General features: G+C 37.6%; 1 protein-coding gene across 2 annotated transcripts in view; it reads right to left on the bottom strand.

Annotated features, from left to right (window-relative positions):
• Window positions 1-27178, bottom strand: part of LOC113062792 (uncharacterized) — a 41227-nt gene that overhangs the window by 8393 nt on the left and 5656 nt on the right. Inside the window, exons 3-11 of one of the 2 annotated variants that reach the window (XM_026232768.1) lie at window positions 21227-21404; window positions 18153-18629; window positions 17578-18039; window positions 14059-14214; window positions 10359-10574; window positions 9215-9300; window positions 8504-8615; window positions 6364-6432; window positions 316-545 (exon numbers count right to left, since the gene is read on the bottom strand). In XM_026232768.1, coding sequence (XP_026088553.1) covers window positions 427-545; window positions 6364-6432; window positions 8504-8615; window positions 9215-9300; window positions 10359-10574; window positions 14059-14214; window positions 17578-18039; window positions 18153-18629; window positions 21227-21404 — 1875 coding nt within the window. In that variant the 3' untranslated portion in view covers window positions 316-426. Of the gene's footprint in view, window positions 1-315; window positions 546-6363; window positions 6433-8503; window positions 8616-9214; window positions 9301-10358; window positions 10575-14058; window positions 14215-17577; window positions 18040-18152; window positions 18630-21226; window positions 21405-27178 lie in introns of those variants that run through there. The other variant, XM_026232778.1, reaches the window with a different exon arrangement.

Raw genomic sequence — 27178 nt, 5'->3', positions numbered from 1 at the left:
CTCGAAAGCATAGCTAATTAAAAAATCAAGTGCAAAACTCAGAGCTCAAAACTAAACAAGAGATGGTGGGGCGACTGGAGTGTGTACACAGTCTCAAATTACAGCGCTGGGGTTCTCTGCATGAATGGCGTGAGCTTTTTATTGTCCTTAAAATGAAAATGGTAGCCTACTGAAAGGATCTTATCAATCAACAGCTGAAATTGCCAGTTCATACTGGCAGACTGGTAAATAGGTGACTTGGAAATGATATCAGAGTACATTCACCTTATTAATCTTCAAATTCAGATTGGTTTACACATGGATTCGTGTACTTACAGTCCTCAAACTTAGAGCAAGGGCTCTGATGAGTGGGCTCTGTTGGGTCTTTTCCATCCTGAAGTTTGGAGTAAATCTGCAGGGCTTTATTCTTCCTCTCCTCTGTCTTCTTCATCTCCTTCTTCCTCTTCCTCTTCTCTTGAAGTCTGTCGGACCTGTTTCTTTGCTTTTCAGCATGGTCACTGGTTCCGCGTTGTGAGACCAGTATGGTCCCCCGTTTGTTGGGCTTTCTTTAATATAGCAGAGATAAAAACATATAACATGCATATTAGATTGTTACTTGTGATTAGTGACCTAATATAAATTAATGTAATATATTACATTTAAATAAATGTAAAATAAATATAAATTGTTCACAAAAATAAATGTAATATTTGTAATATTGTAATATTTTGTATATCATATATCATATAATGCATAATAAAAAAATAAAAAATAAAAAAACAAATATATATATATATATATATATATATATATATATATATATATATATATATATTATTACTGTCAAACGATTAATTGCGATTAATTGCATCCAAAATAAAAGTTTTGTTTACATAATAAGAGTGTGTACTGTGTTATTTTGTATATATAAATACACGCACATACAGTATCTATTTCGAAAATATTTACATGTATTTACATGTATATATTTATATTCATTAAATATATAAATATTAATTAAATATAAACATAACATATTTTTCTAAAATATGTACATGCATGTGTGTGTATTTATATATACATAATCAATATACACAGTACACACACATATATCATGTAATCAAAAACCTTTATTTTGGATGCGATTAATCGTGATTAATTGTTCGACAGCACTAATATATATGCAGATTTGCTTGAATTTCTCAAAATTAAAATAATGGATGCCAGTAGAATAAAAAAATCATGATTTCCAACCAGTCTTTAGAAAGCATATAATAATGGAAAAATCATTCAGTGTTCGATTTCTTTTGCAGGTGTTTTAACATTATTTTCAAACCAACCATAGCACTCTCTTGTACTGAATCCCAGTTCGAAAACCCCCGCATTATGGCCCAAGAAATATGAGGACCACCCATAAAAAGATTTCTGCTACGATGACCTTTAATATTCTGTATTTCCTTCTAATTGCTTCTTCTCCTAATCTAAAACTCATTTAGTGTATTTTGAAATATAAAATAGAATAAAATAAGATGTAACCCTTTGATAATTCACTATGTGAGACTACAAACAACGCCTTCTTTCTTTTTTGTACATGTACTTGGCTTTTTCTGTGATTTAGATACCTATGGGCTGTTTGTGGCAGAATTCTTAAATGTTGCCCTTAACTCTTCCATTCAAAATGTACTTATTCTGTTTCCTTCCTCCTTTACTCTTCATAATCACATTTTCTGTCCTTCCTCAAAGACACCATTTAAAAGCAAAATGCTCTCTTGAGAGACCTGGAGGTCTGTTCATTTGCCAGCGTTCCCAAATTAGCAGCTTTCATTAGAACTCATTGAGAAGTCCTCACAAAGCACTTCCTGCGTTTAGAGACACAAAGAGTGAGATCGATTAGCACTGAACCTGTGGGGGTTTCTGGATTGTGTGTTCTTCAGCATTTCAATCTAAAACACTGGACAGAGATGTGGCTTTGTGCTGAAGTGTGAGAGAGAGGAGAGCAGGAAAACCAGCTCTTATTCTCATTAACACAACTACACACAAACTCCTGAGTCAGTTTGTTAATTACTGTCCCACAAAGACACATCTTGTTTTGGATTTCAGCTTTTTTTTCTGATTTCAGCCTTATGTTCCTACATCATGTTCCTACAGTAAATGTATATGTTCCAACACTAAGACTAAGTGGTTGTCCACTATAATATTCAGTATCATAGACAGCAGGTAGAAAGAATGCAAAATGCACATAATAAAATGCATTTTATCGTTGTGCATAGTTAGTTCAATGAAAGAATTTGGTTTGTCCAAACCAAAACCTGTTTTAATGAGTTATTTGCTGCAACAATTTATAATACTATTTGTGATTATTAGATAAGATGCATGCAATATGTTTGTTTACCTTTGTGCCATAAACAGGTATATATACAGGTACATATTTCTATATACATAAATGGAGGAAGTCAAATGTCTCATGGCTGGATACAAAATTTCTTCCTTGTAATGGTTGTGTTTCCATCAAAATATTATGTATGCTATGTATACTTTGATCATTTATCAGTATTATACACAGTTACACAGTTTACATATCTTTAGATATTGCAGATAAGAGCAGCTATCTCTGCTTCTGTCTCAGTTTTGATCATATAGGCTAATACTGCTATGGATCGCTCACCTTGGCAGATGCCGATACATCACATTCAAGATTTAATGGTGTGAAAACACCAGCCATATTTTATGGTTTTGCAAAGCGGGCAAATGAGACGTGAATAAGGACAGTTAAGCACTTGCTCGGCTCTAAAAATGGGCCATAATGGATCTGTGATCAGCTCTGTGCAACGTGAGAGCACTGACAACGAGGCACCTTCGCATAAATCCTGCAAGGGCAAACGGGTTTACATAGTTTATGATTCATAGTTTATGATCCACAGACTGTTGGTCCTTGTAATCTGAGTCCGCAGCCCAAACTTGATGATGGAAAGTTTTCTGTTCATGCAAATGTTATCATCAGCCAGTCAAGGAAAGTTATTTGTTGTTTTGTGTTTTACAAAAAATCTGGCAAGACTTCACACGTGAGATCAGAGAAAGTCAGGCTGTACTTCCCACTGGAAAAACATATTTTACTGACTACTCTTCTAAAAATACAGAAACCACATTTGAATAGTTAATTATTAATCATATTAGTGACTTTTCTGGCCAGTGGTTTAAATTAGATTTTAGAAAAATCATGTTAAAATCATTGTATTGCATTGCACTCTTTTTTGCACCACGCAATGAACACTACAGATTTTTCTATCTATTATTTCATTTGTCAGGCTTTACAGAAAGATCCACTAAACTAATAGTCAACATACATTTCAGATTTAGTGTGTTTCCAAAATCTAGGTGTGTTTTTTAAAGGATTAAACATCTCCAGACCCTGACCGCTGTGTGAAATCAAGTTTCACAGGGTAATTTGCGAAACCCAACTAATTCCATTCAGCGGGGCCTATCTCTCCCTGTAAAACCTCCTTTTCTTACACTGCCTAATCCTTCAATGCAGAACAGTGATTACTGAACGGTCAAAGCTGGAAACAAGGCACTGACCTGCTTAGAAACCATCTTAAACCCACACACGCCAGGTTACCATACCAACTGGCCGGCCTGAAAGAGACAGATAGCTGGATTTGGCTGAGAGTGGCAGAGTCAAATCCTTCATCTGGCCCTCCCCTGATGCTCACAAGGCCATAGAAGACAAAACACAAACCTCCCCTGGTCCGTCTTGGTTAACACACAACCTGCCCACCCTCCCATGTGGAAATCCGAGTATCCAGCGCACCAGAAAGAAGCAAGAAGGTCGACCGTGTATCTCTTTCTTTGTGTGTTTGAGAAAGGGATGAGCGTCAACAACACAATCGGGCGGCAAGAGGCTTTCAGCGGTGCCACCCAGAGCCATTCTCCTCCAACTTTCAGCAGAATAGAGGGACGGGAGGAGGAAAAAGGGAAAATCCCTCCTTGATTATTATTCATGGTACCAATTGTCCATTCTGGATCTTCAGTTTCCCAACTCGTCATTCCATTCTAGCAGCGCTGACAAGTGCCAATCAAAGAGTCGGTATCCAGGACTCAGCGCTGTCCAAACGATTGAGGATTTGGCAAACAATGGCTTCCGAGCCTTCTGTGACAGTGGGAGAGAGACAATAGTGGCAAAGTGACTGTGTCAGTGTGTGGTCCTGTTTTAGGGCACAACGATCCTGCTTCGAACATGGCTAATCTCTCCTTCCCCATCTCTTTCATTCACGCCCTTAATCTGTTCGCCAGCGCCTGGTGTCTTCCAGAACAATCCGCCCGGGTCAGTCCGGCTTAGGCCCTTGTCTTTGTCCGGGATGATGGCACATTCATGTCCCTCTGTGACATCTTCAGTTTCAGCTGAATGCTAAAGACTATAATAAACACTTGCAGGGGTCACCCGAGTGACCAGGAGAAGCAACAGTAGCCATTCCGTCACAAAAAGGGATTAGGACACCTATGAATTCATTACGAGCCGGGAGCACAAAAGAGTTGTCAGGGAGCCGACACTGGTGGGAATCGGGTCTGTGTCATGTGTCATTTTGAACAGTGACCGAAACACCTTTATTAGTGGGTGCAAGTCATGATTTGAAAATCAATCGTTTCTTTGAGCTGATGAATAACTGATGGTGTCTTGCTTTTATAAAGAAAAAAAAAAATCTAAATAAATACATATAAGACACAAACTCACTCGCACATAAGCAGACAATTGATCACTTTATCCCTGTGAAGCCTGATGTATGATATAATAGTCAGATTTCTTTTGTAATGGAACAGTTTATTGAACCTTTAGACAAAATGTAAAGGTTTGCATATATGTTTTTTGTTGACAATACATCAGGCTTTTTTGTTTGGGCAGTTTGAGGCCCGAACTGAACAAAAAATAATAGTGTATATGTATAATATAGGATAATATGTAGGATAATATGTATGATATAATATTTATGATATAATATTTAAATGATTAGTGTTATAATAAAGCTCTGTACTTATTACTGTGGGGACAAACTTATACTGATAGTCTAATGTGAGGCCTATTGTATCATATTCAATACTCTCATTTTAACATGATTTTTAAAAAAAAAAGAAAAAAAAAGAAGAAAAATATGGAAAATGATAAATGTATATGTTAATCTTGAAATATTACTACCAATATAAAAGCTATTCTTACAATTTAAAAACCAGTAAAGATTTTACACCAAAAACACACGTTCCACAACCTGAATAGGGATGTTTTTAGAATTATAATAAAAAGGTTGTGCTTGCTAAAATGTCTAAATTTTGAATTAGATGACAGAAGGCATGTAGTAGATTACTATAGTTTTTTTTTTCTGTTAATAATTCTTTGAACATGTCGTTCCAAACCTGTATAACTTTATTTGTATTCGAAGAACAGTCCATATAATGAAATTAACCGGGGGTCCGAAACAACCATCATTATATATATATATATATATATATATATATATATATATATATATATATATATATATATATATATATATATATATATATATGTATATATATATATAAAATCTTCTAAATTTCTTCTTTTATGGTCCACAAAGAAAAGTCAAATAGATTCGAAATGACCTGAGAGAGAGTTAATGATGACAGAATTTTCAATTTTGGTAAACTATCCCTTTAAAGTTAGTGGTTTTATTGTAAATGGTGTGCTTTCTTTTCTCATTTCTCCCACTTTCCTTTCTAAAAAAAGAGACCTTTAAGAGTTTTTTTTTTTAGACTTATTTTTGATTATCACAAGAGTCCCACTCAGTGATAATCCAAATGCTCTTCTCAGCAGGAGAATTTAATCTCATGTCCACTGTTTCAGTCACATTGAGGCCTTCAATACCTACTGGCCCTGGATCGACCTCGCACTGACCCCACATTAACCCTCTTCCCAGGAGTGACCATGTCTTTGGACTTTGAGGAGGGTAGTTGCTCTCAGACACTCCCACCATCTCCTAGGTTACATGAGTAACATCTCTTTTGAGGTGAATTACTTTCATTTGCCCCTCTTAGTGAAATAACTTAACCCAAGGTCCCTTATTCATTTTGTTCTGGTTAGTTTCAAATGATTAACCGAAAGTCTTTTGTTGTCGGGACTATGACTTGGTGTGTAAAATGTGGAGTATAAATAAATAAATATATATCTGTGTGTCTCTATACATATAAATATATATATATATATATATATATATATATATATATATATATATATATATATATATATATATATATATATATATATATATATATATATATATATATATATATATATATATATATATAAACAGTATTGTCAATACAATACCCCATTGGTATTATAGCAAAACCACTCACCTGTCAGCAAAGCACTGGGAGAGAGGGGTGACAAATAGAGCGGGGCAATGTCATCTGGGGATTCACAACCTTGTGATGAAACGAAGCAAAATATTTTTTAGATATAGTTATCTTTTATGGTTTTTCTTTTGTGAACAATAATTTACAGTGCAAAAGTCACAAGGACTACCCTTATGATGCTTAAAGTGTGTTTTGTGCTTGAGGCCTAGTCACCATCCACTTTCATTGTATAGAAAAGAGCTGCATTATTCCATGGAAGTAAAAGAGTTTGTAAAAGAGTTTTGCTCAAACTATCCTTTTAAGCGCCTCAGAAGATTAAATAAATTATCTAAATGTCCTTGAGACTTAGAATGGGTTGTTTTTGGGACACCTTTGTGCCCTGCAGATATGCCAGTCTGAGCCACTAATGGAGGTGTATGACTGATCAAGTAACATGGGACATTACTCCCTCAACACATTGATGGATGTTGGTGATTAACATTATTCTTCAAAGCTATGACAGATGCAATATAGCTCAGTCATAGCAGAATAGGCTTGAGCAGGATATTTCCAGTCTGGTTGAGGTTGCATCATGAGAACTAGGCTGAGAGTACATTAAAGATGCAGACTCTTAATTTTCTTTCTGGGCCCTTATTTCATTTATGTACATAAGATGGTCACACAGCAAAGACAAGCCTGGCACCAGGCAGCTGCCTCTGAGAGGGATTATGTGGCTTAACTGTACCGGAGACACAAGGATACCAAACACTGACCTGGCAATGATGAGAGCTTCATGGAGGTGCACCTTAACTCTGTACACTCTTAGCAACATGCAGGTATTCATCCCTCAGGTGGACATTATGATAGAGCTCTCAGGTGTTCGTACACTGCTCACATGCAGGACATTTTTATTGATGTAGGGGTATTCAATTGAAAGTTGTTAAATGTGATCAAATCAAGGATATGAATTTTGCACATTTATGGTCAAAATGGTTTCTCTTTTTTGGTGTAGGTTTAAAGGAATATTCTTGGTTCAATTCGATTTAAGCACAGTAACAGTATTTGTGGCATAATGTTGTAAACTACAAAACTATCATTCAATATTGCCACTTGTTTTCTGTAAAAAAAAAATAATAATAATTTTGAATAAATAAATAAAAAATTGAGGTTACGGTGAAGCACCTAATGGAAGTAAAATGTTTTGGAGGATTTAAAATCAAATGCAAAGCTTATTAATGTATTTAATAACTTGCTACTGTTCAAAATCTTGGTTTGAGTAAGAGTTTTTAAATATAAATTAATAGTTTTATATAGTAAGGATTTATTTAATTGATCAAAAATGAATAAATGTTGCTCTTTTTAACTTTCAAGGAAAAACATAAATATTTAAATAAATAACAAATTAGTTATTTCAAAGTGTAATAATGTTTCACAGCATTGGTTTTTACTGTATTTTTCATCAAGTAATTGCAGCCTTGGTGAGACTGTGTAAAATCGGTGTATTATTTGATCTGTAAATCTGTCTAAAACATTTTTTTTTTTACAGTCGTTTTAGGGTTTATGATGTTATGTTGTAACGTTGTAAAATTGGACATAACTTTACACAAAAAAGGAGTAGTAAGTGATTTTTTTTTTCACATGTGAATCATGTATGCATGCATGTTGTTCAGGTCTTGTGGCTTTACATTTGAAACCGTGAGTTTTTGAATGTTTCTGGATTGGCCATAATCATTTTCATTGTGAGTGCCTCACTGTCCTTTTTTAAAGAGAAGGAAGGATGAGTCAAAATATTTTTTGTGTGGTAATGAATTTAATGCCACAAATTGAGATTAACCTGGAATATTCCTTTAAGCAAACCATACATACAGTAATTCACTTCACGACTGTGTTCGCAAACAGGCATCCACCTCCAAAAGCAATGACCGCATTTATTGTGCTTTGTCTGCTCACTCTGAGGTCCAAGTAAATTATTTTATATGAAAATGAATATATTCACTGCCAATTTATAAGAAAGTAACGATTTTGTTCTTATTGACTCACTGGATGGAAACTGTGCTAATTCTCAACTTCTGTTTGAGCATTGTTATGGTTTCCATCTGTCAGGTGTATAATCAGATCCTTTATAACAGTTATGTGTTTGGTGGTGTGAGTGGTGGCACACCTCGGTCATCACAGGTGGTTTTTTCTTCTGGGTTCCTTGAGCTGCTCTCAGACACCCTCGGGCTGAGAGAACAACAGGATGATGTCCTTGATACACTCCCAACACTGATGAGCTAAAAGCACAACAATTCACACAGACACAGGTTAGCACAAACAGGACAGAAGTGCGTAACCACCAAATATGAATGTGTGTTTGTGGCCATGGCCCTGCTGTGCTACAAAGAAGCAGTGGCCTCCCTTGTGTTCACAGTAATCTGTCCTGGGGAAAATCTATTGTACTGAAACTTAATTGACGGCAGCTTACAACACATTCATGTTTAGGCCACCAAACCCCTCCCCTGGCTTTCCTCCTTCCTTCATAAAAGAAAGATTAATGCCTCCATCCTTTTGCACCTGCATCCAATGCTTTGAGTCCTCGTACCCCTCGCTGTCACTGTTTACCCCCTAAACCTTGCCCTCTGGCCCCACTGTGGCACATCCATGCTTTAAAATTCAGCCCTCTTATCACCACGGCGAGTCAGAGAAGCCCAACTTTCTTTTCTATAAGCGACTGCACCTTTTTGTCATCCGTAGTGACTTATTAGCCCCACACCTGCCGCCCAGCAGCAAGCAGAAATCCCCCAGTCGCCTCCATACAGCAACGACAGCCATAAAGTGGCTCATAGATTCCTCTATGTGTGTGTTGAAATGGTTTTATGAGCGACGTACTCACCCCGGGGCACTTTCTGCGTCCCTTGAAAGCTGCCAAAGAATCTTGGCTGCTGTTTCTGCCACTTAATGGTTTGCGGTTGTCGGGGACTGCAAATAGACACACACGGCTTGAAAACAAGAGGCAGACCAAATATATTCAAGTGCAAAAGAAATGCAAGAAGAGGGACGACAGTGAGTGATTGATGCCTTGTATTTGACAGGACTGAAGGTCCATAATCCCTCTGCAAATACTGATAGAAATGGTGCCTCACAAACGAGCAAACAGCACCTGTCTACTCGCAGCATGCCAGGTGCAGACACACCTAGCGAGGAGCCTGGCCTCCACGCGCGGCCGTGCATGTTTGTGCCAGACTTTAGAAACACATTAACACTATTTCAAAACACATCCGATCAAGATTGCACCCAGATCTGATCCGCCGCATGTGGCTTTCCTTTGTAGTGCCTTTATCTGTGGATTGCGCCTGAACAATGCACAATAGCCGCATCGCAGGAATACGTCCTGATAGGGGGGCCATTGCGACCAGACGTGTGGATGAACGGAGGTTTTGGGTTAATGATAAACTTTTTTATCTTTATTAATATGACTTTTTCATAACTCCATAAAGCTTTTTTTTTTTTTTGGAGGAGCAACAAACCGCTGCAACTTTATGGCTTCAGTTAAGGACTTGTAGCCGCGCGCCCTGGAACAGATGAGAGGCATGCCGGCTTTGGTTCAAAGGTAACGGCAACGGGGTCACACACACATACACATACACAAATACTAAAAACACTACTCTCAAGGACGGCCAACAATCGGCACACCCGTAACGTTATTCCCCGACGCCCTCTCACAATTGCCAAATTTCCCCAACTCAAATCAACCGTTCCTCTTGGGATTTTTTTGCCCCCCTCCTAACTGTTATTTTTCAAAGTTATTTAAAGGCAATCAAGGCGCTGTTGCTCGTGAATGTAAACATTGCAATCTGATGAGAGGTGATGGGGAGAGATAGCAGGGCCAATGTGTCTGCTACGGTCTTTTTACGCGCAAATACGCGCACAGAAAGGCAAGCTTATACGTGCACACACCCACACACACAAACGGACGCAGACATTCACCGCTACACTGGACAGGTGCTTGGCAGCTTGCTATATGATATGTAATGTACCTGTGGACTGATAATATTGGGAAATGCCCGAGCTCCAGACTCTAAGGCCAGGTTCATATTCCTCCCCGTCCGGAGTTCGACACCATTCGAGACTTGGGATGGAACCTGGACTCTCGGATCCTCTTCGCTCCAATAGCAGGAGCTGCACACGGGACAAAGATCCCAGATCACCCGAATCACATCCTACAGTCAGTGCCGCAAGTCCAGGACTCAGATCTGTCAACATGCACATCAGTCAGAGCTAATTTGATGTGGAAGTTAAATGAAAACACAGTTTTTTGGAATCAGTAAAAGATAAATTAAAGATTTTTTTAATTTATTTTTGTCAAATCTGCAATAAATGTGGAAGAGTGATCAGAATTAGCGATAATGGGAAATATTTGTATTTTTGGTGCATTTTGTGAACTCTATTAGCACAAAATAATAATGTTCTAAAATTTCACTAATATTTATTAAAAGTATATATATATATATATATATATATATATATATATATATATATATATATATATAATCATTATCTTGAAAAAAAAAACATTTTTTAAAAAAAGACAATCTCTCCCTTTGAGCTTTAACACATGCCTGCTGTTTGAGGAAAGGCTGTTTGTAAATATTGTAAAATCATAATTTGTACCATATCTTTTTCGTGACAGTAATTGCTAATAACTGTAATATAATATAATATAATATAATATAATATAATATAATATAATATAATATAATATAATATAATATAATATAATATAATATAATATAATATAATATAATATAATATAATATAATATACTCAGGGCTTCAAGAGTTAAACAAATGTCTTCCATATAAATTTTAAACAGACTGGTGTCATGTAAAGTGTTCTTATGTCTAAAATCAAAATACTAGAGATGCCTTTCTTGTTTTGTTTATTTTGTTTATTTTTATTTTTTTTAGGGAGTGCTAAGGATCACACTTTCATAATGTGTCATAAGGTTGCTGTTTTTGCGGTCACACCCTAGAAATGGGATCACTATCGCTATGGGCCACATATGCAAATCTCCAACCCACACTACTGAGGTGTGGCAATTAGGGGAATTCACCCTACTGTCTCACTCTAAACATGAATCTCAGCACTTCAAACCTTATTTTTACAAACATACAGACACAATTTTTACTGTTAACCAATGCCTTTCAGAGATATGGCTCTATAAACAGGCCCTTAAGGTTCTGTTGTTGTCTATAGGTTCTATAGATGTAGCATCCCTTATATGCTAGTCCACCAGTCAAGACGGGCAGCAAATTATAGCCTCATTGTTCAATGGATACTGTTTAATTGTCACCAATCCATCAGGTGCTGCGAACTGTGTGATACTAACAGCTAAATAGACACGCAGAGAAGTATAGCTCTTAATGCAGGTGCGTGAGTTATTGTCATTTATTTTAGAGCGATTGCAGTGTATTCTAAATATGAACTTGTTCTGTCAATCAGCATCATTTCTGTAAAGATCATGCACCACTTTATTATGAGTTAAAAATAGTGGGCCCACACGCAACGTATTCTGATTTGTGAGCTGCATCATTTCTGCTTAGTAGTCTTTCTCTTCCACTTGATTTGTGTGTGTGTGTGTGTTTATAAATATACATATAGTATATTTATTATATTTAAGGTTACAATGCAATACATAATATAATATTATTGATATTGATAATATGACAATATCTGTAGTCTATATTTATTAAATTGGATCTGGGAAATTCTGCCCATACCCAGCTAGGAAAAAAATGATAAAAGCACTTATATAAATCTACTGAAGTGTTATTCTTGAACTGTGAATGCATTGACTAAAACAGCAAAATAATAACAACAATAGCATCAAACAAAAAAGAGATTACCTTAGATAAAGTTTGATCAATATGTCCATAAGGTACCAGGCAAACATTATGACCTACTACTATTTTTTATGCTTTTGAGAAAAATGTATTATGCTTATCAAGCCTTCATTTATTTGATCAAAAATACATTAAAAAAAATATAATGATAATATTCAGCAAGGATGTGTTAAATAGATAAAAAGTGATAGAAAAGACATATTGTTATAAAAGAGATATATATGATGAGCATAAGATACTTTATTCAAAAACATAAAAAAATAGTTATGTGTCCAAACATTTGTATTGTGTAAGTAAAAATATGCAACATTTAAAATTAAATGTTGTATAAAAAAACAAGCTTAGGGATCAAATTTTTCTTTATATTGGGGATGGGGGCCTCCAACATGAATTTTGCCTTGGGCCTCCTAATGTCTAGAACCGGCCTGGTTTGAATATCAGTTTTTGTCTTTTTTTCCCTACAACTACTAGAAACAAATAGGACAATTTGACAATAGGACAACTTGTATAGAGGACAAGAGTATAGAGCTATGTATAAAATGCATGGATTACATTTCCCATATATTAAACCCTGTTAAAAAAGACCAATTTAAACCAGCTAGTTTATGTTAGTTTAGTGATGGTCTAGTCTGGTCGACCATTAGTACACCAATATGCTGGTTTTAGGAGACACATGTGAGATTACTCACTTTTTCATACAAATCTTCGAAATAGGAGTATTAAACAAAATTATCCATGAGAGAGATCTCATTTGAGATTTCTTTTTACATAATGACACGCATTACAGTGCAGCTGAACATGTTAGCCACCCCGAGGGAGCTAGAAAGGTGAGAGGGTCAGGTCAGGAGGTCAGGTCACACAGGCACCCGGAAACGCTTAACACCTTGTCAAGATTCAGGAGGAAATCCTAAGGGGAAAAATTCACTTAGGTAATGTTTCTGTCCCCCTCTCTTTCCTTTACTTTACACAAACACACAGCAATAATCCTCGGGACAGGGTGAAGACAGGGACTGTGTCTAATTGAAGGATTAGGTTTTTCACAACAACAAACAGATTTGAAATAATGTCTGCGGCGAGACAATGCCGTTAGTACACTGGTAAACAAAGTTTACACAGCGGCAAGTGATTTTAATCTCTTGGTCCGTACAATATTTGAGTTTTTTCCATGCCTGACTGCATAACTTATTTGGACATTTCTGCTGAAACAGAGAGTAAATAATTATGGCATGTTGAACAAGTTTTCAAATAAACAGGGTAATCGCTGTTCACAAGGTAAGTATAGACAATAAACTGAAAACTTGGAAAGATTTAAACATGGAATGTTGAAAAAGCAAAAGTGTTAATACCTGTTATATTATATATAAAATATTATATTAAAGTTTGGGGCCAGTAAGATTTTTTTTTTATTCAGAAAAAAACAAATCTGCATTTTTAATTCTGCAAGGGTGGGTTAAAGTGACTAAAGGACAATATAATGTAAAAAGTGAATTAAACACAAAGTTTGTTCTATTGAACATTCCATTGCTCATAGAAACATATCTCCTATATAATACCTTCTTTTTTTTCTTTTTTTTTTTTTACAATAATAAGAAATGTTTCCTGAGTGCCAAATCAACATATTAGAATGATTTCTGAAGGATCACATCACATGACACTTAAGACTGGAGTATATTCATTTATGCAATCACAGGAATAAATTAGAAAAAAAAAATGCATTGTTGACTTAACACAAAGTAAATCTTCCCGGTGATAATTAATCGCTTAAATTTGTTTAGTGTAGTGACAATATAAAAAGCCTCTTTTTGAATTGTGTCCATGGCTTTGGCAGTATTACCTGTGGTAGGTGAGGATCGGTCAGTTTGACTCCCGGCTGGGTGGTCTGGAGACACACAGGAACTTGAGCGAGGGGCCAGATCATCCAGCTCAGCAAAGATATCAGACTGTGACCTGTCGGACAAGGAGTCAGGGGTCCCTCCCAGTAAGCTCTCATCTGAAACGGTCCAAGAACATGAAAAGTAATTACAAACGCAATATACTGTGTAAACATCCCTCATGTGCTCATTTGAGGGATTTGCATTTTAGCTCAATAGACGTTTTAACCTATTTCCTCAGCTGTCAACCAGAATACTGTTTGAATATTGCTCCAGGCCGATTAATTTTTGTAATACCTCCATGAGTCAAACCACCACCATCATTACACCCTCCCCTGCAGGGCTCTCTCAGTTCCAGAGAATGGCTTTTGGCCAGAAGCTTCTGATATACAAGTGTAGATTAACAGATATATATAACAGATACGCTAACAGTCAGGTACCTCGTAATTCATTTGTGTGCACAGTTATAGGTTATTTCTTATTCAATTCTCGTTTTAAACCCTAACAGGCAAAAATAATATGCACACAGACAAAAAACACACACACACACACACACACACACACACACACACACACACACACACATATACATATATATTCAAATAAGGCTTCCTTGTCTGTCTGCACTAAGACACGCACACAGCTATTGTATGGGAGCATCCTTTGGCTTACCACTCACACACACAATAGAGAGACTTGACTGGACACTTCAGAACATATTGGTGCTGTCAAGCTCATCGTCATCTTCAGCCAAGTGCTTCTTGAGACAGTCTATGTGTCTGAGTGAGTGTGTGTGTGGGGTTTGTGTACACCAGCCTGTAGGTTGGATGAAGGCGGGCTCAGAAATGTATTGGTAAAATTACACTAAAAGGTGACAAATTAACTGATATTAGTACAAATGTGTGTATATATACATATAAAAATCTATTAATTACATAAAATATTTAATAATGTTCCATATCTACTCAAGGGTTTAGTGGCTCAGTTGCTGTCAGATATCAGCATTGCTGTGTAAAGAGTGTTGCTGTGTGTGTAGCTAATATATATGGAAGCCCCCTTTAAAAAACATAAAAGGTATTTGTAAGAAAGTTTAAAATAACTTTATATTTTGTTAAAATAAAAATAAAATGTCACACAAAAGATCAAACATTTGGAGTCAATTAGGTTTTTTTTAAAGTTTCTGAAAGAAGCCCCCTTACCAAGGCATTTATAAAAAAATATATAGTAAAACAGTAATATTGTGAAATAGTATTGCACTTTGTTGTCTATTTTAATATATTTCTAAATGAATTTGTCACATGATCCTTCAGAAATCATTCAAATATGCTGATATGGTGCTTAAGAAACATTCTCAAAGAGGAAAACCGTTTAATACTTTAATACAGTTTAATACTGTAATACATTTTTTTCAGGATTTTTTGATGAATGAAAAGGACATGATTTATTTGTATTATAATAAATGTATAATAATAAATTATAAAATATAAAATTCCTTGATGAATCCTTGCTGAATAAAAGTATTCATAAAAAAATAACTTACTGACCCCAAACATTTGAATATATACAGTATATGACTATATACAGTGTGTAAATATATAGTTATACTTCATATGACCCCAAGCCTTTGTGTGACACTTTTCATTAACCAATCAGTAACTAGAAGTCATTTCTTTTGAGTGAAATTTGACCCTTATTCCAGTTATTCTGTAGGTGCTCAAAATTTGAAAGTAGAAAATTATTAGTCTTGATCCCAAATATCAAGTTGTGTGTGCATGTTATAGTCAGAAAGTTTGCTACATATGTGCCATATGTGTCTCTTTTTCCTTTTCCTTTCTCTACTCTCCTTTTTTCTCTCGTTGGCCACACAATATGGAGATTTTGAGGGCCAAGCAGTGTGTGTGAGTGTGTGTGTGTGTGTGGTATGGGTGTCTCAGTGAGGCCTGGGGGTCCCGCTTATTGTCAAGGACAGTTACACTCTTGAGATGGGGCTGAAAGAGGTCATTGTGGGGTCGGCCACTGACTGCTGGACCATAGCATGGGGGGTGACAGAAAGCTGGTCAGTTTTACAAAACAGACCCCCAGACTGGCCTATAGTGCTGTATACACACAACTGCACAAAGACAGACTTGAAGAAAGTTAGGAAAAGGTCACTGACGTCCCCCCAAGTGTCGTTTTTTTGTCCCTCATTGCAATAAAGTAAATTACTAAACCGCGGCTCTACTTTCGAATCAGTGTTATATTATCTGTCTGGACCCATAAGTGTGCAAACAAGATGCTGATAGCTGCTTTATCACTCAAAAAAAAAAAAAAAAAGCTAGAAAAGACGATGAAATCTCTCTCTATTTTCTGAATTGTTTGCTCTCTCTTTCATGAACTCTCAGTTAGAGTCAGATTTCAGTGCCCCAGCTCTTCATCCTTACAGGGGATGGTAAATTAGCGCACGGAGAGCATCTAAGAGATACGCATTGTAGCTGAGGCTCGCTCACTGTTCGCCCGTCAATGAGGCGGCGGTCAGCTCGGATTTATGACCACAGCTCCACACGTCTGCCTTTCAGGAGGAGGAGAGAATAGAGAGAGAAAAGAGGAAGAAAGAAGGGAACGCAGGAGGCTGAGGCTCAGAGGGGAGAACACGATGCAGCCGGCATCACCACCACCCCCCCGTCCCCCACAACGCCCCCCATTGTAAAGGCTTTGGCTGCTTTGAACTGGGGAATCAAACGGTACCAGTCTGATTCTTCATCAAAAGAACCCCCTCGCTTTCCCTCCGCTTTCAGTGAAGAGAAGAAGAGAAAAGCTCCGTGCCATATTTATGACTTAGTCGCTGTGTCGAGAAAGCCGAAGCTCATGGTCGTGGTGTAGGACTTTGATTTTCTTTTGTTCTCTTTCATGTCTGAGGTACAGTGAATGTTCAGTTCTGTTTGGCCCAACTTGACCCCAGCGTGTGTGGATGACTATGCGAGACTCAATCTAATAAAGCGTACAGTGTGTGTAGGTGTGTGTGTATGAGATCAGATTTTGCCATTCTTTCCGGGATGGAATTACTAAAATGTCCCCAGAAGAATCGAAATCATTGAGCCAAGCTCATGAATAGACTAAAAACTGTCTTAATTAATAAAAAAATATATATATATATGAGAAATAATGCACATGCAAAATTAACTTTTTTTCACTTTTGTCACGTTTTACAGTAAAATAGCATGAAAATTTTGAAATCAGAAATCTGCTTGCAAAGAAAAATATTAAATGTTACTCTGCATACAATATTATGATTGGCTTTCATAGAATATATATTTTAAAATAATAATAATAATAATAATAATAATAAAAGTAATTCTCTTAACCTGGTAAATTTGTATCTCTTGATTTAAGCACAATTTTGAATAAAATTCCGTGAGCTTTATTCTTTGAAAAAAGGGGGTCAGAAAATCATTAGAATTAGATTATATTTGGAAAAACAGATGTTTATATCCCATTAAACTCACCTTGCAGTTCATCTTGCTGTGGCATGATGGGAGGAAGCACAGGCCAGAGGTTCCATTCTGATCGACTATCCGCTGTTGAGCATTTAGCATTTGAGCATTTTTGTGACTGAATGCTCAAGCCAGATTGGCTGGATCCTGGGTGTCTGTGCAGGGTTCCAAATGTGGATTGTTGGGTTGCTGGGCTTTGCTGAGACTGAGGGGTTTTGGAGGTGTAAATTGGAGTGTCTGGCAAGCACGTGGAAGGTGTTTCTTGTTTGCAGGAGGTGAGAGATCTAGAGAGATGTGCTTGAAGGGCATCCATTCGTGAGCTGGCCTGACTGTAACTTCCTGCAGAGCTAAAGTGAAGCTCGGGGAGAGAAGTAGAGCAGCCCTCTTGATAATAATTATTCTGCTCAAGGTCAGAAGCATGGTTATCCTCATCATCTGTGTTGTTGTCTTCACAATGGTCAATGCTGGAGTTCACTAGTAATGTAAAGAGAATGCAGAGATATATCAATTAAGGATCTCTTGACTACAACATCTACATTTTCATTTTAATATGGATGATAACCAAGTGTTAAAGGAGAATGATGTACCTGACAGGGCATCTGAGAAGCTACTGTTCAGGTCAGTGCTACGGCTGAACTGGCTTGATGAAGGCCCACTAAAATCAGAAAGAGAATTTGGGGTCACAGATGAACTTGGTGTGCCTGGAGTGACTGGGCTACTTGGAGTACTTTGGGTGCCAGGAGTAGCTGGGGTGGCTGGGATGCTTGGGGTTGTCGGGGTGGACAGAGTTGTTGGGGTCATTGTCTCCTCTTCACCCATTTCATGGTGCCCTTGATTCAGATTTTGTGGAGCAGAGCATGCATCCTCTTCCTCATCTTTAAGTTGTAAGTGTGGATTGGAGGTTTGGGATTTCTGAGGGTGATCAACAATCTTGAGCGTCAGAGAAGGACTTGATGGGGGTTCTGGAGAAGCTCTACTTGGATTAGGGCATCCAGGTACATGTGGTAGAACCACACTGAATTGACTCCTGTTGGAATGATCCACATTTTGGTTCCTCCTGACATCTGGCAAAAAAAGAGGTTGAGATCTGTTCAAATAATGTGGATATGAGGACAGCAGGGATTCAGATACAATTACTAGAAGTATCCAATTCTGCTCCTGTAGGCTCACCTTACTGCAGAGTTTAGTTTTAACCTGACTGGAAGTTTCTAGTAACCCTTAAGACCTAGATTAAGTTGGGTTTAGATCTGGAGCTGAACTCTGCAAGAAGGTGGTGCTCTAAGAGTAGGATTGGAAACCACTGGCCAAAGTGGGGGATTACATCTGGGTCAAGGTTAGGGTCACATCACGGCATGAGGTTGGGGGAATCTTTAGTCAAAAATGCAAATGAGAAAAGGGCATTGCAAATGCACAAGAGCAGAAATCCTTCACTAAACAAACCATACCGCAACAGAGCACCCAGTCTGCAGCTGTCTCATGTAGAGAAGAACAGGACACACTCACGTTCATCCCAACACACACATACACACACAGGCTTAATGACAGACATTGTTTGGGGCACACACAAAAAGAGGTCCTGAATAATTAACATGGGGGTCCAGCATGAGGGTCAGGCGGAAAGCGTATTCGTCATCATTTACAGCTAAAAAGGAGAGGTGAGAGGCAAAGGCCACCCAGCCCAATAACGGATGCTGCTCTACTCCACTGAGCCTCAGAGCAAACAGTCTTTTGCCTGTTGTGGGCCCCTGGTTCCTAATAAGGGCCCCAAACACCCTCCTTCCCCTCGAAAACTCTGCCCCTCTGCAGGAGCAGCTGTCCAGTTCCCAGCTCAGTATACAGAGTGACTCTAAGATATGATAATTACCACTTGCAACCACTATATGAAGGAACTCATTCTCATAATTGGGATTAGACACCCCATATAGCTAATTATGGATGCAATGACAGCAAAGCAAACAAATGAGCCAAGCCTGACTCTTTCTTCAATGGCTCTTGATGCTGATGCCTGCTGGGAGAGAATTACAGAGAGTTTCCTCTCGCATGATGGGTAGTGTGCATTGCTGGTCTTTTTCTCTCTGAAGAAACCGAAATGACATGTGATATTTTGGTGCAGTTGCCCAGTTATGACAAAGGGTTCAAAGGTTTCTAAAAGTTTCTAAGGGCCACATTTCAATGGTTCCAGGACCATGTTTTCGGGTGGGCCCCATAACCGCTGAGCTTATAGAGTAGAATGAAGAGGACTCTAGTGGGCCTCCTTGAGTTTAATCTATCTATCTATCTATCTATCTATCTATCTATCTATCTATCTATCTATCTATCTATCTATCTATCTATCTATCTATCTATCTATCTATCTATCTATCTATCTATCTATCTATCTATCTATCTATCTATCTATCTATCTATCTATCTATCTATCTATCTACCTGTCTGTCTGTCTGTCTGTCTGTCTGTCTGTCTAACTGTCTAGCTATCCAGCCAGGTTGACAGCTTCGAGCTGTAGATATTTGTTGTATTTGGTCATCAAATTAATGCAAAAAAACCTACACCAAATAGACTAACCGTCTCTCGCTCTCGTCCCTTATCGTTTGTTTTCCCCCAGGCCAGTATGTTGTGAGTCCCCCAGCAGGGGCCTGTGTTGAAGCAGACCAGAGGCCCCTACACAATACGCTCTTGTTCCACTCAGTCTGTGTCACTGAGGAGTCAGAGGACAGAACAGCGAGAGAAAAGGATTGAGTGAGGGGAAAGAGAAAAAGAGAGAGAGAGAGGCTGGAAAGCACATAGCTGCACTGCTGTTCTTACAATACCACTGCCTGGTCCATCTGTCACAGTCTCACAAACACACACACACACACACACACACAATGTATGTGTGTAAACGACATGTGTCATATCGCACTGTTGTGGCCTCGCCCCCCTGCTCTCCTTGGGGAGCTAAAGGCAGGTCGGGGTTGATTGTTAGAGTCTCTGAGCACCATATGGCTGTATAATTAGTTTTGGCCTGTGATGTAGAGTAATGCTCCCATCTCTGTTGACTTCCAAGCTTGCTTTGAAAGACATGGTCGTGATGCTCCTTAATGACCGATCTAATCCAAATACCTTCACACCACAGCACTGAGGCCTAATAGAAGTAGCAGGCCACCAGGAGGGCGGCGCCACAGTAAACATGCATATACAGGTATGAGCTTAAATGGATGCATTTAGATTTATACTTTATTAACACAGTAGCTCAGTTTCAGATCATTTATTAATTTTGACGAAGACATGGTATGCTGTGTCGAGCTATAAAAATGGAACGTTTTGGTGAGGAAGATCATTTCAAAACTGAATGATAATTGCTGTTATCATGTTATAATATAAATAAGGGATACACTGATGTGAAAATGATAAAACTGATCAATACCTCAATTATTATTTTCAAGTAATGTCAAATTTATCTACTTTTGCATACTTTTAATTGTATATATTTCGTTTAAATAAAAATATAAATATAACATGTGAATTTAGGCAACACAACATTATATTTTAATGTATAGAATGAAAACGGATGTTAATTTTGAGATTTGCTAAATTATTATTTTGTTGTTTCTTTTCTCTTTTTTTTAAAAATTACCTTTCAATAAGCAAAGTTGGTGTCAATAGTAATGTAGAGAGAACTAACCTGGAGATCTTTGAGGTTGTGGAGCACTCTGCTGTCGTTGTTTTTGCCCCAGATGATTAGGCCCTGGTCTGGGAATCATGTTTAGGAAATGTGGGTTTCTGAAATGGTCAGGCCAGGCCTCCATATGAGCATGAAAACGAGAACACAAGGGTGGAGGGCATTTCTCACGTTTGATTACCTGAAGAGAAAAAAAAAAAAAAAAAAAAAAAAAAAAAAAAAAAAATATATATATATATATATATATATATATATATATATATATATATATATATATATATATATATATATATATATATATGTATGTATAACACATTTGGAAAGTCATTGCACTGGTTCAGCCTAGCTTTAATAAGCACCTCTCTGCAGTGCCCCCTAGTGTTGACTTATTGAACAGGTTATTCAATATTGCCTTTCATTGTGACACATACATTTTGCATTCTTGCTGCAGGGCTAGCATGGTCCTCTTTCAGTTAAGTTAATGAATTTAGGACAACAAGAAAGCAAGGAGCAGCAGTTGGTCGATATTGATATTTAGAAAGGTTAATTTGTTTGCCCTTTGCAACGACCAGCTAGCAAACATGCATCCTCAGGCTAATTCACTTCCTATGTTTTGTACTGACGCATAACGTACATTTTTACGGGAATTTGAACAGCGTTCTTAATAGTTCTCTGTGTTTGTGTGTGTGCTCGCACACTTTCTCTTTGCTTTGTGTAGCCAGATGGGTGCTACCTGCTTATAACTTGTCAGAGAGCAAGTTTTAACCTGTCCAGTGCTACAGTGCAATGTTAACAAGCACAAATACACACAAGTCTTGATGTCTTCTTTATCCCTTTGCAGTTGACTGACAGTAAATTGCTGAGTAAACATGGCTATGTCTGAGCTGACAATGTTATCAAAGGGGACATGTGCTCCCTGTTCCCTGCATTATTGGTGCTCAGAGCGGTGACCCGAAACCATTTTACACTCTCTCTCTGACACTAATGAAGCCTCTCCTATGATACAAACAGATCTTTCGCACCTTTTATCTCCCTTCAGTCATTCTTTCATTCATTTCATCTCTCTTTCTGTCCTCCTGTCCCAACACATCTGTCTTGAACGCCTGAAAGGGATCCCTATGTCCATTACCTTTTTATCTTGTTAAAGTGAGTGAAACATGCAATCTTAATGTTTAGGATCACTTAAAGCCCATAATTGCAGTAACACCACCACACGATTTGGGGAAATAATAGATTTGTGCACGTTTCTCTGATCAACACTGGGATTTAATCAACTATTTTAAAAGAAAATAACTCCCAGTTTGCTTTGCTTGTTTGGTTTAACATATTTTAGGTTATTTATTTAGATTATTTGTATCAATATAACTGTACTTCTATTAATTCTACTACTAAATAATAATAGAAAAAATAATGCATTTATGTTATTGCTTAAAAAAATATCAAGCAAAATAAGAAATATTTAAGACTATAATAAAATAACAAAAACAATGAAATTCCTTTTCTTCTTAATAATAATAATAATAATAATAATTGTTTTATTATTATTACTAAATAGAAATATTAAATTATTAATTTATATTATTTATAAATATATATTAATATAAAATATTACACAAAATAAGAAGTATTAATATTCCACTGTATAATAAACTATAAACTAAATAAACTATGTATTACTATTAGGGCTGTAAGTTTAATGTGTTAACTTAATTAATTAGTTATGAAAAAATAACGCAATTAAAATATTTTAATGCAGTTAATGCACTGGCTCCGCCCCCAGACCGCTACATCATTAAACATTTCATACAGTTGACTGTTGACAGATATGATGCAGGACAACAACTCCATTAATGCAGGTATGCCCTAAAATTTAAGAAACCCCTGTATGAGTTTTTGTCGATATTTATAAGCGTCAGCATCACACGAGTGCTGTTTGTCCCGAATATATTGAGTGCAAATGTGATTTATACAACAGTTCAGTAAATAATAAGTTAATATTGTTACAGTATATTTACACAATAGTGTCTGTTTTTGCTCAGATTTGCCAACAAAAACATTACGTATATAAAGCCACAACAGAATTGTTATGCATCTCAGAGCAACCCAGTAGGTTTTAGTTTCTGAATGAATTGCATTTTGAACGAATCATGTGAATCAATGATTCAAAGGCCCATTCACACAGTACCTGTGTCTCATTTAGAAGACTGCACCATAAAGAGGTCGCATTTGAAGGCTGTATACGTCATTGAGCCAGTCGCATTTCAGGACTCTCCTAATGCAACCTTCAAATGCAACCTTCTTTCACAGGAATTCAGAGGATGCATGAGGTGTATCCTTCATTGCTACAGATAACCCACGATTCTTTACATACACACAAGCGCAGATGTGGCATTTACAACTTACTTTAAATCGCCTCTGGTAAAAACAGATAAACTTTGTTCCTTTTTATCCTCTTCCTTTTTTTCTTTTTTCAAATTACTTTCCAAAATTAGAAAAAAATTCCTTTAAGTAAATTTAATTTAGTTTTTCATTTTTATTTAAGTATTGTGCGAGCGCAACAACACTCTAAATGTGTTGGCATAGCAATGTGATACTTCCTGTTTCCTTTTTTCTGCCCATCCTACAAAGGCAATCTCGGCCCTGTCCCAAATGGCACATTAAACCCTTGCGGTCTCCCTCTGAGTCAGCACTTTTATGATGTAGGGCATCTTCGTCTGTCAGGTAGAAGTCTGCTGTGGAGCTCGCCCCAGTGCGGGATCGTTCATGATTGTAGTTTTATTCCAATTAATAGTGGAACCCATACTTTTTTCCAAGTAAAACCGTTTGTGCTATGGACAATATGCCAGTTCCAGTGAGTTTCACTTAGACAGACACTTCAGAAAATGTAAAAATGAGGCCCTTAATTTAATCACACGTCTCTCAAAATATCCAAAACCAACTCTCAGGCATCATCTCCGACCCCAACCTGAAAGCAATGAAAGCGAAGCATTTACTTGCAGAAGCTGTTTGGCGTCATCTGAGAGTGGCATTGTATATTAAACGCAGAGTGTCTTTGACCTTGTTATGGTGATTGTAGCCCCATGTCGGGCCTGAGGGTCCTCTGCCCCAGTGTGTGGGCTCTTCAGAGGCCTACAGGAAATGACATGACCCCCTGGCGTCAGGCAGGCCGCACTGCGGCACACACACGCACACCGCCTGTACTAATGTCATTAACCTCGGGTGTTCGTGCCGGACAGCCTTCTGATGGAGATGGGCCAGCGTACGCTCGTGAATGTAGGGAGTCTGTAAACCAGTCCCAGATGGCCTGTCCCAAAAAGAGGCCTGCATACACTCCTCAGCCTCTTCACAAACACACGTACACATACACACGCACGCCTAATAGCAGTGCCTCTGTGTGAACCCTCCGCCGGGGGGAGACGAAGCGATCAGGGCCCAAACAGAAGTGTGTCTCTGTGCCTCTGTCTGCAGGGGAACAGAAGATTCCTCTCAAAAAGGCCTGACGTCTAAGAAAGCCAGGCTTAGCGCTAACAAGGTTAAACCCTGCTGAAAAAGAGTGACTTTTTCAATCAGCCAGATTTGTGTTTCTGCCTGCGCTGTAATTAGCTTTGCTCCACGACAGGGGGATGAGGAAGAGAGAAGCGGAGGAGAGGAGGGGAAGAGATGACAGTGGGGAGCATTGTGGAGTCTCTAGGATTGGGAGGACTAAATCTGATTAGCCGCTCGTGTCAGAAGCCAGGCTCAGATGCAGCTTAGCATTCTGAGCAACTTTTTACTTTCTGTACTGGCAGACAATGAGGCTACTTTTTTGATCTCCTCTATCTCTCTTCACCACTTCACCTTCTCTTTTAAACTTTCTGCCCTGTGCAAAACAGCTCGTCCCATCCTGCAGAATACAGAGCAGGCGACCTTGAATGCTCTTTAAGTAATAGGCTGAAGCTGTGCTTAATTTTGTACCTTTGATAGTTATGTTGTTAAGACACACACATTGTGAAAAAGTCATAATTTACATGACTGAATGTAGTTGCACTTTTATTATTTGCTTGTAAAAATTATATTTTTTCTGTCATAATTTACTTACAGTACAGACAAAAAGTTTGGACACACCTTTCAATCAAAGAGTTTTCTTTATGTTCATGACTATATAAATTGTAGATTCACACTGAAGGCATCAGAACTAAGAATTAACACATGTGGAATTATATATGGAATTATATACATAACAAAAAAGTGTGAAACAACTGAAAATATGTCATATTGTAGGTTCTTCAAAGTAGCCACCTTTTGCTTTGATTACTGCTTTGCACACTCTTGGCATTTCTTGATGAGCTTCAAGAGGTAGTCACCTGAAATGGTCTTCCAACAGTCTTGAAGGAGTTCCCCGAGAGATGCTTAGTACTTGTTGGCCCTTTTGCCTTCTGTCTGCGGTCCAGCTCACCCCTAAACCATCTCGATTGGGTTCAGGTCCGGTGACTGTGGAGGCCAGGTCATCTGGCGCAGCACCCCATCATTCTCCTTCTTGGTCAAATAGCCCTTGATGCCTTGAGTGTGACTCTACAATTTTCATAGTCATGAAAATAAAGAAAACTCTTTGAATGAGAAGGGGTGTCCAAACTTTTGGTCTGTATTGTATGTCAACAAGCTTGTATGACTTCCTATGTAAGTGTAAAATAACTGAAATGATGACCAATCAAAAGAAGACAATTATAATGCTACAAAAGATGCTGGAGGAAATTCAAAAACTCCATAACAGGAATGCATTAAAATATACTGAAATAGAAAATAGTTATTTTAAATTGTAAGAATTTCTGACAATATTGCCATTTTACTGTATTTGTGTTAAAGTTAATTCGAAAAAAATAGAAAAATGTTTGATTTTTTTAATGTGTAACAACCCCACAATTTAGCACTATAAATATAGTATAATGCTAAATCTTGGGGTTGTTAAGCATTAAAAAATCAAACACTTTATATATATTTTTTGAATTAACATGCTTTCTGAAGGGCTGTTGTTAGGCTGGTTAATTAATAATTTGTTTATGTGTGTGTGTGTATATATATATATATATATATATATATATATATATATATATATATATATATATATATATATATATATATATATATATATATATATTATATATACATTATTTTTGATTATTCATCTGGAGTAGTAAAATATATCACAAATACAAATCACCTTTCATTTCCAAACAGTATGTTTCACTTTTCCAGAGTCAGAATTGTACTCTCTTATTGAGTACAAACACAGTCAAGTCATTGTGTCCCGATTGGATGCTTGTGTAGTTTGTAGTTTGAATGCAGCTTGCCTTCCTGTGGCCACCCTCTTTTCTATGCACACAAAAATGGAAGTATAGCTCCACTCGCCATTAAGAAAGGACGTCATACCGAACAGAATGCACCCCAGACCAAACCATAAATCACAGTGTAAACACCAGTGTTTGTCTGCTGAGCAAGGCGGACCCACGAGTGTGTTTGCCCACCTGTGCATGTGTCATCGTTTGGGCGTACAGTATTCAGGGCCCTGACGGCCCTCGTGATGTCGTCTCAGTGGCGACAATGTCCATGGAGACCGTGAGGTATGAAGCCAATGGGAGGGTTAATCGTCTCTTGTTCTCAATAGATGTTTGGACTGGGACGGCCCCGTAAAGTTCACAGTGATGCGCCCGGTGTTTTATTGCATCTTGAGGGCAAAGAATGTATGCGTGCCAGCTTGGGTGTGTGTTTTCAAGTTTAGCGATGCAGATGTGTGTGTTTATTCATACTCGTGCGCCCCTGGCTGATTGTGTACTGGTACGAAGATGTAAATTAGATGTTAGAGGCTGGTGGATCTTTGTGCCCTTTTTTTCTTGTTTGTTTTAACCAGAGGCCAAGACAGGAAGCCAGCCCACACAACTCGCTGTCCCCATGGTAACCTCTCTGTTGCCTGTGGCACAT

The sequence above is a fragment of the Carassius auratus genome, chromosome 4 (genome assembly GCF_003368295.1).
Source record: "Carassius auratus strain Wakin chromosome 4, ASM336829v1, whole genome shotgun sequence".
Taxonomy (NCBI): domain Eukaryota; kingdom Metazoa; phylum Chordata; class Actinopteri; order Cypriniformes; family Cyprinidae; genus Carassius; species Carassius auratus.
Note: the sequence above shows the minus strand (reverse complement) of the source record. Positions and strands in the feature narration are given on the sequence as shown.